This window comes from Limulus polyphemus, unplaced genomic scaffold (assembly GCF_000517525.1).
Source record: "Limulus polyphemus unplaced genomic scaffold, Limulus_polyphemus-2.1.2 Scaffold2117, whole genome shotgun sequence".
Classification (NCBI taxonomy): domain Eukaryota; kingdom Metazoa; phylum Arthropoda; class Merostomata; order Xiphosura; family Limulidae; genus Limulus; species Limulus polyphemus.
This window is the reverse complement of record NW_013667727.1, coordinates 93924-108421: the sequence shown is the minus strand read 5'-3', so window position 1 is coordinate 108421 and position 14498 is coordinate 93924. Positions and strand designations below refer to the sequence as shown.

Here is a 14498-nt window from a genome sequence, read left to right as displayed (position 1 = left end):
TAAATTGCTTGTAAGCTTGTAAAACTTTTGTGTATAAATCATTGTTTGTAATAACTATTTGTAATAACTGTTATTTTAAACTGTATTGTTGTGTGTATATTAAAAGGTATTTGTGTTAAAAAAAGAAAACTATGTGTATCTATCTTGTTGGCAAATATCATAAACTGACTATATATCGGCTTTTACTTAACTACTGAATCTAAAGTACAATTTAACTATTAAATTTAAAGTTATCAATTAACTCAATTTCAGGCTATTTTAAATTCTAATATGTAACAATAGGAACCAGAAAAGTGTGTGCTTATACGAGCAGAAATGCAGGTCATACGTTTGATAAAGATGAAGTGTCAACTGATCCACAATATTAATAACTTGTGGCCCATTTCTCTAAAATACCTGTACCACTGTCTGTACTGACTAAGGCTTATCTTACTTTAGATGGCTACAAAGATTGCAGCAGTCAAAAAGCTGTGAACAAATGAGAAATTTACAGCTTTATAGGTTTTGTAATGCAATATTAATGCTTTGTGGCCTATTTCTCTGAGATACCTTTACCACTGTCTGTGCTGACTGGGGTTTATGCTCACTTTTAATGGACAGGGAATGTAAAAACACATATCAGTCCCTGAATCGTGCCTTGGCTGAAGCAACAATGTTGGCGTATCCTCGTCGAGATTGTCTATTCATCTTGGATACTAATGTCGGTGCTAGTGGAATTAGTGCTGTTTAGTCACAAATACAGGACCGGATGGAGTGCACGATTGCATATGTCACTCATATGCTGAACACCTCTGAATGCTAATATTGTCTAACAAAGAAAGGATTGTTTGCATTATAGTATTTGTTAAGCAATACCGCCACTACTTTTTTGGTAGGGAGTTTATTATTTGAATATACCATGCACCATTGTAATGACTAAGTTACTTCAAGAAAACAAAAGTATGACAGCACTTTGGATAACTAAGCTACAGATTACAGCTTGTTGTACAATAGTGACTGGTTCAGCAACATGGAAATGATGATAAATTATTTTTTCCAACTGCTCAGATCAGGTATGTTCAAACTCTGGACACTGTGCAGTGGCTAAAGCCATGGCAGTAGCAGTGACATCATATCATATAAGAGACAATTCTGGGTTTGGATGGACATCTTGAAAGCCTAATCATGAGCATTTGGATGAGCAACTGAAAGACCCAAACAGAGTTTGAGTATTGTTTGCAAACATAGTACTGATGAACGCTGTATATGGTCTTGAATAGTCAGTTGTAAATTCAGGAAGATGTATTGTAGTAGTCCTAAGATCATGAAAGCAGGAAAAACTTCAGGCTTTACACAATGTAGGGACTGGAGGGCACCAGGGAGTATCACAAATTATTTCCAATGTGTGGAAGTAGTTTTAGTGGCCATGTTCAAGACAGTAGACACTGTAGTTAGTAAATACTGGCTATACCAAGGAAAATAAGACAAGGAATGGTGGGTCTCCTCTGAAATGAATCACCCTAGATATATAGCTTGTCATCTGCACAAAACTGAAAGAGGTAATTGATATATGCTGGTTGTTATCAATTTCTTAACCAATTTCTGAATTTTGTCGCAGAAGTGTTGACTGAACAATGGATTCCGCGTCTTGGCATACCTGAATCAAAGAGCAGACTTCAATATTAGTTGTTTAAAGAGTTGTGTCAAGTGTTGAGAGTGGTAAACAACAGTGGTATACTTTAATGTATCCTAAATATGATGGCTTCATTGTTTGTTGGACCTGATCAAACTGGTTGAGATGAGCACCTACAACATATAATAGCATAACAAACAACTGAGCACCAGTCGACTGTTTGTTCTGGAAATCTCCTGATGTTTGGACAAGAAGCACAGTTCTCAATTAATACGATGTATGGTCCCCAACTAAATATAGAGGTATTGCAGTATCCACAGAAATGTGTAGAATAGCAGAATTCTGCAATAGCTCAGATGTATGAATTTGTATGCCACAGTTGCTAGGACAAAACAATTTTGGAACAACACAAGGTACGTACTTGTAGTATGGAAACAACTCAGTTCTGATTTGACTTGTCCATAGTTTGTCTGTTGAAAGTTCAGTGAAGTGATTTATGGTTACATTGATTCATTCAGCGCATGTACATGCATCGAGCATGCTGACAAGCTGAAAATCTGTGTCACGAATGTAATTCTTTGAAACTTATTATGCTAGAAATCAGAGTTGTATAAGCAAGTCGACTCTGATGACAAGATTACAGTGTCATATGAAATTTTCTCAGTTGATGAGGAGAAAGACACTGATATTTGTATTTAACTAGCTATTTGTGACGAATCAGATGAGTAAGTATCAGCAGAGGAGTAGTCTTTCTGATCTGATAATTGGCCAACAAACCAACAATGATCTTCTAATTGTCATAACTGGGATTAACTACTTCCCATTAGTTAGGACAGTCCTTTAATTGTAAAATAAATGAGTAAAAGGAAGATACATTCCTAGCTTTCTGAAATATCAAGCGCTCTTTTATGGTAGGATGTATATGCAGTATATTTTGTTATAAACACTTGATTATTGTACAATTATGACAGTTGGTTGATTGAGAAATCAAAATCTATCTGAGACATTTAGCAATATTTGGTGGGGAAAGGCTGGTCTGACGTTTTGTAATAATTGTTCAATCTATTTAGTTGAATTGTAGTGGAATTTCTGCAGAGTAAACCACGTGAAACGCCTAGCTTAAAGCTAGGACAGTTTAGTTTGTGAGATGAAAATCTTGTGGAAAGTTGAAGTTGGATTAAACATTTAATGATAAGCAGAGGTTATTAGAAATAAGCTGAAAGGACTTTGCAGTCCTTGATTTCCGATCATTCAGGTTAAGTTTTGTGGTAAATACTGTAGAAACTTCCTGAGCAAATTTGTAATTCTGCACACAAGTTAGCACAACTTTTTGTTATGCACTTTGAAGTTTGTGCCTGATGGTCTGGTTCGTATTTATCAGTCTTTCAGCCATCAACAGGTTGTACTATAATATAGTATGAGAAATTAACATGAACTCTATAAAATCATATGCAATGTGTACCATTTTGCTAGATTTTTGACTGAGCTATTTTTCATGTATATCTGATGTAGTTGGTTTAGGACGATCTCTAGTTGGCAGGGCTGATGGGATAAACAAGGCGATTTGGGTTGATTGCTATTTTACCACATTGTAAGTAATTTTGCTATCATTCTTTGCCTAGCTACTACATTTTTATATGTGTATATACATTCATTTTGCACTTCACGACATTGAAAGTGATCTGGATGGATGTTTATAGCAGAATAGTATATTTTGCTTGTTCATATATATATGTTAACTCTATTTTAATAATACTGCTTGAGTTGGGTGATCCTAACTCAATGAGTGGTGCCAGCAGGTATAACCTTAGCCCTATTTCTGAAAATCGAATAAAATAAGTGACTAATTCTTGTCATTTAAAGTGAAAGCTATGGAACCATTCATTGGTGAGGTTATATATTAGAAATTTGTTATGTATGTGATTGTTATATGATGTGTAAATAGGAATGCTTATGGAGTCTCCATGTTTTTATAGCACATATTAAACCAAATTCTGTGCATGTTATGTACACAAATGTAACATATATAATAGTACAAAATATTTAGGTAAATTAAGTTTGGACTTGAAATATTGAGATGGGATACATTTAGTAAAACCACAATGATTAGCTTTAATTGTAATAAGATAAAACATGGCGTGGTTTATGTATTCTTAATGCAAGGAAAGGTATTTCAGACTTGGATTCAAACTAAAATGAGCACGTGATTTTTGTTGAAGGAAAGGCAAAGATATATTAGAGAATCTGCCCCATACCAACTGTTTTCATTAATCTTAGTGATGGAATATCTTGCTGTTTTGGTAACTGAGAAATTCGTAGGTTATATAACTTAGTCTTGGAAGGTAAAATCATGATATTATAATTTGGGCATTTAAAATTAAAGAAAACGTAGTGTTCATATCGTTTTCGAGAAGTTTTGATTCAGAAATAATTTTGGTTGGTATATCATATTATTTTCAGACATTTCAGTCATTACAGTATTTTTAGTCTTGATATTATTTCTAAACAAGGTATTCATTATAGCCAAATTTTATGTTAAGTATATTAAGTTTTGTGAAGTCAGGTATGATTTTACTTATTTATTTATTCAGGTTACATTTCACTTGTATCAGAAGGCAATTTGGAGCTTTAAACATACAATATAAGAAACCTTTAATGTTAAAAGCTTTGGGTTGCTGCTTGTAAGAAAGTTGGCCAAATTCCAATTACTGGTTTAAGTTGTCTTCTTGCAGTTTTATTCACCACTTTCACATCGCACTTGGGCTCAGTCTTTGTGTAACTAGTGGCTGTTGCCAGGAGCCAGCAAAATTATGGATCTTGCCAAGGTAACAGCGTGCATTTTGTTAGATAAGAAGCTGTGGATTGTACATTCACTAGTGTTTGGAACAAACGTATTCTGATGTCGTATTGGCGAATGCACTACATTTGTTCCTAATTGTTCCAAAAAGAGTCAATTCATGGTCTCATTTGTCATGACATTTAACCTTATTGTTTACTGAACTCCTAACCTATCACATTTTGAGTTGACTTGAACGTTACAACCTGAACTTCTTCATGAAGCCAAGTATCTTGTGAACTGCTTGACAATCTACTGTGTTCATGAAGGCACTATAGTGAACTGCCCAATACACCAGAAATGCATATCATCATGCAAAGTAACATCATGGGTAAAGCGTCTCCCAGGTGTCTGCCTCAAAGACTGATTATCCAACCCCCAGAAGAGATCGTGTAAAACAACCACTACTAAAGAGAGCCACCAGGATCCAATATGGAATGATTTATATATTGTAGTCTTCAGTTTGTAGTGATTATTTTGTATTTTATCTAATTATTGTATGCTTTCTGTTCAATTGTGTTTAGTATTTAGAAATCTTATCTGTATTATTTAAACTGTTTGTTTTCAATTTGTAATATGTTTTTAATTTGAACGTTTGTTTTGTAATGTGACTGTTCGATTATATTGAATAGTTTTATAATTTTATTTTATGATTTAATTTTAGTATTATTTATTTTCAATTCCATACTATGTTCTCGATTTAATGTATTTTGAGTTTTTATTTTGTTTTGTACTGTGTATTATAATTTTTGAAGTGAATGCATTTTTATTTATTTTGAATTTCTTTTTCAGGTGTATTATATTTAGTTTTTTTACTGATTACTGAAGTTTTATGAGTTAACAATTCTAGTCTTTTTATCTATTGTTTGTATTATGTGCATCTCACTTGAGAGAAACAATTACCACATTTTGCAACGAGTAATTAATTTTTTATTCAGCTATTAATGTTAACTTTAAAGTTCAGGACTAGGCCACCCTTGATATAAAGAGGAAGAGGCTTGTAATGACTGAAATAATTATGAATTACAAATCTTTATTCAGTTATTCAGTACAGTTTTATCTTCTTCATTCCCCCTGGTACATTAAGTAGCACTAGAGCCTTTCACTGCCAGTGATCCTTAGCCAATTTTTCAGCTGTTCCCCAACCTTAAGAGAGCTGTTGGACTTCTGCCTATGATTGTGGTAATTATAGTTTTGTGTTTATATTCAGAATTTGATGAAGATGGAATGTATATATTCCAAGACGTTCAATAAATATGTTGTTAGTCGTCACTTCTGTGGTTGTATTGTTCATCATCTCTTAGTAACTAGTGTAGACTAATAATGGCTGGAGACGGCTTGAATGGGTAATGAAGAAAAACTTTAATATAAGTTTAACATATGCTGTTATGTTAAACTTATATGGAAGTTTTTCTTCATTACCCATTCAAGCCGTCTCCAGCCATTATTAGTCTCAAAGTGGGTTCCTCGTCATCGAATTAGTGTAGACTAAACTGTGGAAGATCTGGCACATGTACAACTAACTAAATTACATCTTAATAAATGGCAATGATTTAGTTTGTCATGATTCGCTATAAGTCTGTTATACTATACATCATTTTAACAGTAAGATCTATCACAAAATTGAGGCACAATTCATCTATATTTTTACCATTTGAGTAGAAACATCACTCCTGTTTGATTATATTATGATTACTCAATTGTCTCATAGTAAATCAAACCAAAGAAGTAATTTCTGATAACTTGAGCAATAGTCCATGGTTTGTCTTGTTCAAAGCATGAAGTTGCCACAACTTTAGTCACCTTTCACCTTCACATTTTTATCTTCTATGACATCAGCATCAGATTAAATCAGCATATTTGAGGGTACTACTCAATGTCATTGAATGATATGTATCCTTTCATCATGCAGTCTAATGGATACCTGTAGGTTTAAGCACACTATAGTGAGAAAACACCCCTCCTAGTTGAAAACGTCTAGGATTCGATCTCTTATAGCAAAAGTCCAGATGGAAAATGTAAGGAATTACAATTGGTCAGAGGTTCAGCTAGATGTGTAATTGATAAGTATTGCAAGTTTTCAGTAATATACATGTCCTGTTATAAAAGTAGATTTCAGACACAGGGTAATAAAATTTATCTTGATCAAAGAACATTTTTACAGATTTTAGATGTTCTCTCGCCCTTTATCACCTGTGAAAAATATATCCCTGCTTGATTAATACATATAACTGCACTGCTACCACTCCCGTGGTAATAATAACACAGCGTACCCTCCAATACAGTCTCATTATTCCCACTACTGTCTGGTTGTTACATGAGCAGAAGTCCAGGTTTTAATAAGGAAGAAACGGGAATCGAGACTGGTTCCTACATAACCTAGATAACCCAAGTTAGCATACACTAACTCTTAACTTCTGACCATGAGAATCAAGTACAACTTACATCAACTCTCTCTTCGGACTTTTTTCAGGTACGAGTTTAGTGCTATATAAGATCAATTACAAGATTTCATTATGCGCATGTTACTTTCTTCTACCCAGTAACACCCTCACAGTTTGCATTTTCATGAATCTCTGACTGCCCCATGTATTGAAAAAATGTTTAAAAATGTTCAGTAAAACTGTGTGCTTATGATATATTTCAGTCTTCATGGCTGAAAGTATTCCATTATAACCAAATAAAACTTTGGGTACACCAAGATACTTACCATGAATTTTAGGCATTTCTGATAATTGCACTGACTCATAAATATTTTTATAGAAATCATTTGAAATATCCTGCACTACCTTTACTGAAAGACAACAGATTAAACTGTGTTTTCTCTCAGACATAGCATGAGTTTTCTTGGTACTAGTATCCATCAATGAAACTTCACTACAAACCAAATATTTCAATGTCAAAATTGAAACATTCTCTTATTAATATTTATAAAAACAGCAGGATAGCTGTATCTTCGAATACTCTGCTTAGAGCAGTAATCACAGTTAACTTTTCATATTTCAAAGTCTAAATATTCAGATCAAATCCTTTATTTCAATTTACACGTTGCTTACTAGTTGTGTTTGGGGTAGTTCATCCATTCCTTTTATAAAACGTTCATGAATAGCTTTATGTAATGTTCATACATTTATACACATATGTTGTTATATAGATATATCCCCATTACACATTATCACATACACTAGTAGATTATAACAGACTGCCTCCAGCACATGCACAAATAGCCATCTATAGTTACCTGGCACAAGTTAAGTTTAAACAACTGCAGTTTGTAATGTGCTGCAATCTACAAGTTGTCAAATTCTTAGGTTTTCTTTGCAGGCATCACACAATAAATAATTACTAGCACAATTAAGCTCAATTAACACATTTCAGATAGAATTTTCAGTGCAAAAATTGAAGTTTGAGCTGATAATATGGTATACATATCAACATACTCTTAGAAGAAACGCAACTTATTCACTGCATACACAACAAGTTACATACACAAGAAAATGTACTAAGGAGAATCTAGCATGGATCATGTGGTATCTTGCACAGAACTTCCACCACGCATTTAGATTAAGCAAATGACTAATAAAATGCACTAGATAAAACCTAGCAAGGATCATGTATTATGTTATACATTACATTCACCATTCAGGTCAAATAAGTTATTCTTTCACAACATCTAATGACATTTTGTCTCAAAAAATCGCTCAGTAGCTCAGGATGTAAGGGTTGCAACATCTTTTCAGCTATTGATTTTACAACCACATACTTGTCCTAGTGTATAATAATCAATCAGACATTACATGATATCTCAGGGAAATCTCTTATTGTAAAACTCTGTTTGATAGCCCAGAAAGCAAGGATTGCTATGACCTTTTGCCCCTGTCAATCTCGTGATCATTAAACCATCCTAATTTATGATTATACAGTTATCACTCAGTATCCAGTGGACACTTCTCATTGAAATTCTGCTCAATGTCTCAGAAAGTAAGAGCCACAACCATCAGTTTCGAACTTCTAGTAACTGTCTTCAAATTGTTGATGAACTAGGTGTTATATCTAATCACTTTAGCTGTACACAACTTTTATCATTCAATAATTCAGAAAGCAAGAAACACTACTTCTTTTCAGTAATTGCTTTTTCAACCATATAATTGTCCTAGCTGTTTATAATTATATGGAAACAACACAATATAATGTACACATTCTATAAAGAAAATCACTTGATAGCTTGGAATGTAAGGATTCACTTCCTTTCAGTTACTGATTTCTAAACCACATGACTAACCAGCCTGTGAATGATTGAGTGATAACCTTATGATATAGTACGTAAATAACTCTCCTAACTGTGGATGATTAGGTTTATTTGTCAGGGGACTGTCCAGAGCAGCTAGGCCCACAATCAGCCAGATAAGTGTGTTAATTCTGTCCATGTAAATACAGCATCAGGCAGTGCACTGCCTGTCCTTGAATCTCTCCAATACAATCAGTAACCTGTATGAAATGATTAAGTAAATGGTCTCGATCTTCCTTGCCTGTACCAATAAATGTTGGGATAGAAGTCTGTTATGCTTTATTTACAGGGACCTGTGAGGGAGTCATAAGCCTTTCTTTCACATTCTTTCAACAACACCTGACTAAAATGTCGAAATTGTGGGTACAGGGTGGTAGGCACCTTTAGGAACACCAATCCTCAGATGAGTCACCCATCCCTGATTCAGGGTAATAGAACAACAAGTTGATCTTTGCAGTTAGTCCATTTATCTAGCTCAATCACAAGTTCCTCCATGCTTTACAGTCACTCTAGCAGGATACCTTCCACCGAACTGAGACTCATGACTACATTTTGGATCACAGTCCTTACCATTACTTGCTCACTATCTCACTGCCAGGCAGACGGTGTCCACTATCTACACCTCCAGTATTTCTCTATTACTCTCCCTTGGCTTCAGTCAGAGTTGGAAATTTTTGTTTGGCTGGAAAAGGCTTGAGAGTCCTATAGAAGCCACCATATCTAGTCTTGGACTCATCCGGCTCTATACTATTATGACAACTCCCAGTTATTTGTTTCCCCATCTCAATGAGGCGAATTTTCATGGGAAGAACATGGTCAACTGATCTGCATCAGACATTGGAAGCTGTCCTTAATGAGTCGAACGTTGCAATGAAGAAAGTCAGTACCTTCCAAACATCAGCAAAAGTCCAACATTCAGGAGGGGACTCCTCCTATATCCGATATTCTCTCATAAAACCATTTCCCTTCAGGGATTAACTCTCCCTCTTACTCATCAATCTTTCGTGCTATGTAAAATGACATTTCCTTACAATTAAGTTTTCTAAACAAACATTTAATTAAGGGTGGCAAACTGTTAAACTCATACTCTTCAATCAATAAAAATGAGATCAAGTCCTTTGTCTCCTTGCACTTTTGTTTTTTTTTGTTGTGCTTTTTGTGTAATTGATTAATTCATGTTATATAACACTTATGAATGTCTTTATGTACTAGTCATAGGTGTGTGTGGGACCATGCACGTGTGTTTATTGACACATGTACCACCATCACTAGTTGTCAAGTGCTCTAGTAGTTTATACAGACCACCTCTAGCTACCAAATGAATCACTTTGATAATTTTCAGGTTACTCTATGAAACTATTGTTAGTAGAGACAGTAGCGTTATCTAGGGTCATCAAACTCTACTCATGTATATTTAAGGCTTCACAAAATTAAATTTTCTGACAAAAGTCACATGATTTAAGACCTTTTAATTAAAGGTCTATTCTAAGATTAAAATTCTTGTAGTACTTCCGTACCTCAATAAACACAACCTCCTCATTGTTTGTAGGATCGACATAAATCTCAGGTAAGTAAATGAAAATCTAGTGAGTACAGGGCAGCATGTTCCATACATTTTCCACAACTCAACTAGATCAGATGACATTTCGAATCCAAAAATCCACTCTGTGGCTGAAAAAGCGAGGGCCACGTTAACCTTTAAATCTGTACTTCTCAACCTTTTCCAATATCATTAACCCCTATATGTTTTTCACAACAGCTGACTCACACCAGTTTGAAAAAAGACAAAAATATACTCAATTAAAATGCAAAATACTTTATTATGACTTAAATATCTATTAAACTACAACTAGAATGAATACAACATAAAATGTACAAAACCCCTGGGTGAACCATTCACCCAGTTGAGAAGCACTGCTTTAAATTACTAATTTTTCAATCACTCGACCATCCTAATTATGAAGTAAATCAACTGTTAAACACGATGATCGTTTGTTTGTTTGTTTTGAATTTCGCGCAAAGCTACACGAGGGCTATCTGCACTAGCCGTCCCTAATTTAGCAGTGTAAGACTAGAGGGAAGGCAGCTAGTCATCACCACCCACCGCCTACTCTTGGGCTACTCTTTTACCAACGAATAGTGGGACTGACCGTCACATTATAACGCTCCCACGGCTGAAAGGGCGAGTATGTTTGGTGAGACGGGGATTCGAACCCGCGACTCTCAGATTGTGTGTTGAGCGTCCTAACCACCTGGCCATGCCGGGCCAAACACGATGATATATAGCTTACATCACTCTATGAAATACCACCCGACAACTCAGAAATCAAGGATCTCAAAGTTCTTTAAATTAAGTTTTCGAGTTCCTAGTTACTATTTTCATTTGTAAGAACTGTACTAGGTATAATATCTTTTCACTCCAGGTGTCTTAATTTTGTAGACAGTGTATTGAATACATGGTATTTCAAATTACCACTTGAGGACTTTGGAAAGCAAGGAATGTAAAACCTTTTCAGTCACTGACTTTTTTATCACATGAGTGTCCTAGCTCTCAATGGTTGAGATACATCGTATCTTAAAACTGCTCAATAGCTTGGAAATTAAAGGTCGCAGGGCTCTTTCAGTTGTTGGTTTCTCGACATAACAGCTGCTTAACTGTTAATGATCAAACAACTATCATCTGATATCCAGTTGATATCTCATTTAGTGAAGCTTTACTTGCAAGAGATCTAGTCACAGCAACATAACTTTTCCTTCCTATTTTCTTTTGGTATTCTCATTCTAACAGCAGGATCAAACAGGAAATATTTAGAGTGGCCGAATTTGAAAACTCGACTGCGTTTTAAACTGTGTGAGAAATAAACTGGTTGGACACATTTCAAGAAAAGTGAAAACAATCTTTATTAACGATATTTAAAGCATTTTAAACATATTAAAGCAATGTGTGTGTACTTGAATAAGATACTGAAAAATTATTGCCCTTACTGGACATTTGAATTGATAATCAACAGCTTTCTTCCCTCGAGAAGGAACTTTGTTGAACTATTAACATCAATAAACAAATACGCTAAGAACCCGATATAGGTTCCAATCTAGCTATAAACCTGTTATATTTTCTCTTAATATAGAGTCACCAAGTGGCTGTTCATTCTCTTTAAACATTTATCAGCTGTAACAGACAAATATCATACACTCGGCCAGCAAAGGACGACACAGTCATTGACATTTTAAAAATGAATGTATTACATGATTGTAATATTCCCCTGAGCAGAGTAGATGTTCTCTGCTACAGAGAACAAACGCACAAAGGCAAGTAGAAAGAAACTATTTCAATGATATTCAGAACCACGTGTTTATGTCAAAACTGTACAGAAATAAACCAAACGAAAATGTAGAAACGTATAAGTTAAAAAATAATGAAAACGTGATACGCCCACATATCACAAATATAGCTTATAAAAATAGTTTTGGTAGCGTATACGCTCAGTGCATCTTCCTAATAAAATGTAATAAAGAAAAACAAGTAAATGAACCACAGTAACAAGGTAAAATATAGAATAAAAATTTTAAGTGAGATAAACAAATAAAATTGTTTGCAATTTATTAAAAGCATTAATGAATTTTATGTTGATTCGATATTCTAAGGCTTGAACTCTTTTTTTGAGTGCTATCAGAAGATGCAATGGTGCAACGAAAAATCCCTTCAATACTCCTATTTTGTTTTTTACTTTAAAAGAGAAAGTAATCGAAATCCATTTGTTTCAAATATGCATTTAATAGTCCGATCTGTCAGTATCGTCTAAAAGTTTGTTTGTAATTAAGCACAAATTAAGCACAGTGGTCTGCCCACCACAGATATCGAAACCAGGATTCTAGCGTTTTAAGGCCGCAGACCTACCGCTATGATGCTGGGGGCAAAAAGAAAAGTATTTAACAATGTAATAAAATAATGCAGTTATCTAGCCCTTATTGAAAAGGTGTGATATGTTTACATAAAATGCAGGCTTTTCATATATCAAAAGCTTCACATACAACTGAACAAAGGACTAGTGACTCTGCCCATTAAATATTAAGAATGTTCAGTCTGATAAGTGTAGGTTTGAATATCAATATATATATATAGAGAGAGAGAGAGGCGTTTCTTTAAAATATTTAGGGACGAACGCAAGTTAGTGTACAAACTACATTGTTACAGAAGTTAAAACTAGTCATCTATAGTACGATATGAACCTGTAATAGAGTATTGTTTGTTTGTAATTAAGCACAAAGCTACACAATGGGTTATCTGTGCTCTGCCCACCACGGGTATCGAAACCCGGTTTATAGCGTTGTAAGTTCGCAGTCATATTGATGTGACGCTGGAGGGCATAATAGGATATAAAAATTTTCATTCTCTGAATCCATTAATCACGTTTTTGTAGCTCAGCGTTTTGAACTTCAATATCCTCCGCTTAGACAATCTTTGTTAATTTTCGTTTCAAAAAAGGATAGACAGGGCATGTTTGAGATGTCATAAATACACACGTGCAAGTACATTTTTAAAGATACAAGAATCTTTTAAAACTTACCTTTAATGCAAGACTTTAACTTCGGCATAAAGGAATCGCGAAAACCTTACTTAGAAGTACAGAATATTCCAAGTACGTTTAATACACAGCGTGTAATCGTTCAATACGCATAACTAAGAAATGAAAGTCGGCTGAAATAAAACATTTCCTCCACCTGCTATAACCCGGCTAGATTAATGTTTTGCAGATGTCCAAATTAGCTCTCATTTACTGCAATTCGTCCGGAACTCTTGGGTAAACAAGTATATGTATTATACCTATACTGCACAGAAACTCTTACAGGCAATGCCTGTCACATGTACACGTTTTGATCCATCACGTTTATTTCCTACAAAGAATTTCAACACTTCATAGATGTTACAAACCAAATGGTTTAATAATAGAAACTCAAATAAAACTTTGAATAAAAACTTGGTTAACCACTAAGTGATATTTCAACCATTTTAACTGTATGATGTCACTCGCAGTATAAATAGATATAAGCTTGATTTTGCATTTTTAATACTACTTAGCTTTGTAGGGTAGTTATTCGTGCTTAATACAAAGCCAAAATTACCTAAACACTTGACAAGGCTTTCCCTTATAGCTAAGGTAAAAGCTATACAAATATATTGCCAACTAGAGGGGCACTCAATAGAGCGCATACCTCGTCTATGCAATGTTCATCATATTCGGTTATCAAAAAATGCGAAAATGTGTTCGTATGTCCGACGTTATTAACTATTTTTGGCATGAGAATGAGGAATAATATTCTACATAAGTCCACCAAGTTCCATCGAAATTCGATCATTCTTGACTGAGTTATAGGGCAAAAATAGTGTAAAAAATTGACTGAGTTATAATATAAAAATAGTGTAAAAAATTGGTCCCCATATTAACAGATAGGGATTTTTTTTCGTGATCTTGACCCTCCAAAGGCTGACTAAATCTAAGTTCGGTCATAGTCCAATTGTATATCAGCTTTCGTCCAAATCCATTCAGCCGTTTTTGAGAAATCTTGCTGACAAACACACACACACACAAACAAACACACATACGCATACTCCTGTCTACCTGCGAGGATAAATCTTGTGAGATTGTGTGTCTCAATCTGAATTATTGTCTTAAAGAAAACAGCGTTAAACTCACATAACATAGGGCCCGGCATGGCCAGGTGGATAAGGCGCTCGACTCACAATCTGAGGGTCGCGGGTT

The 14498-nt window shown here is 34.6% G+C and overlaps 1 protein-coding gene across 1 annotated transcript in view; it reads right to left on the bottom strand.

Annotated features, from left to right (window-relative positions):
- LOC106465997 (multiple C2 and transmembrane domain-containing protein 2-like) overlaps window positions 1-9518 on the bottom strand; it is a gene marked incomplete at its 3' end in the record, with an annotated part of 108027 nt that extends 98509 nt beyond the window's left edge. Inside the window, exons 1-2 of the mRNA XM_022393962.1 lie at window positions 9379-9518; window positions 7159-7325 (exon numbers count right to left, since the gene is read on the bottom strand). Of these exons, the coding sequence (XP_022249670.1) occupies window positions 7159-7325; window positions 9379-9518 (307 nt within the window). The remainder of the gene's footprint in view (window positions 1-7158; window positions 7326-9378) is intronic.
- Window positions 9519-14498: the final 4980 nt, after the last annotated feature.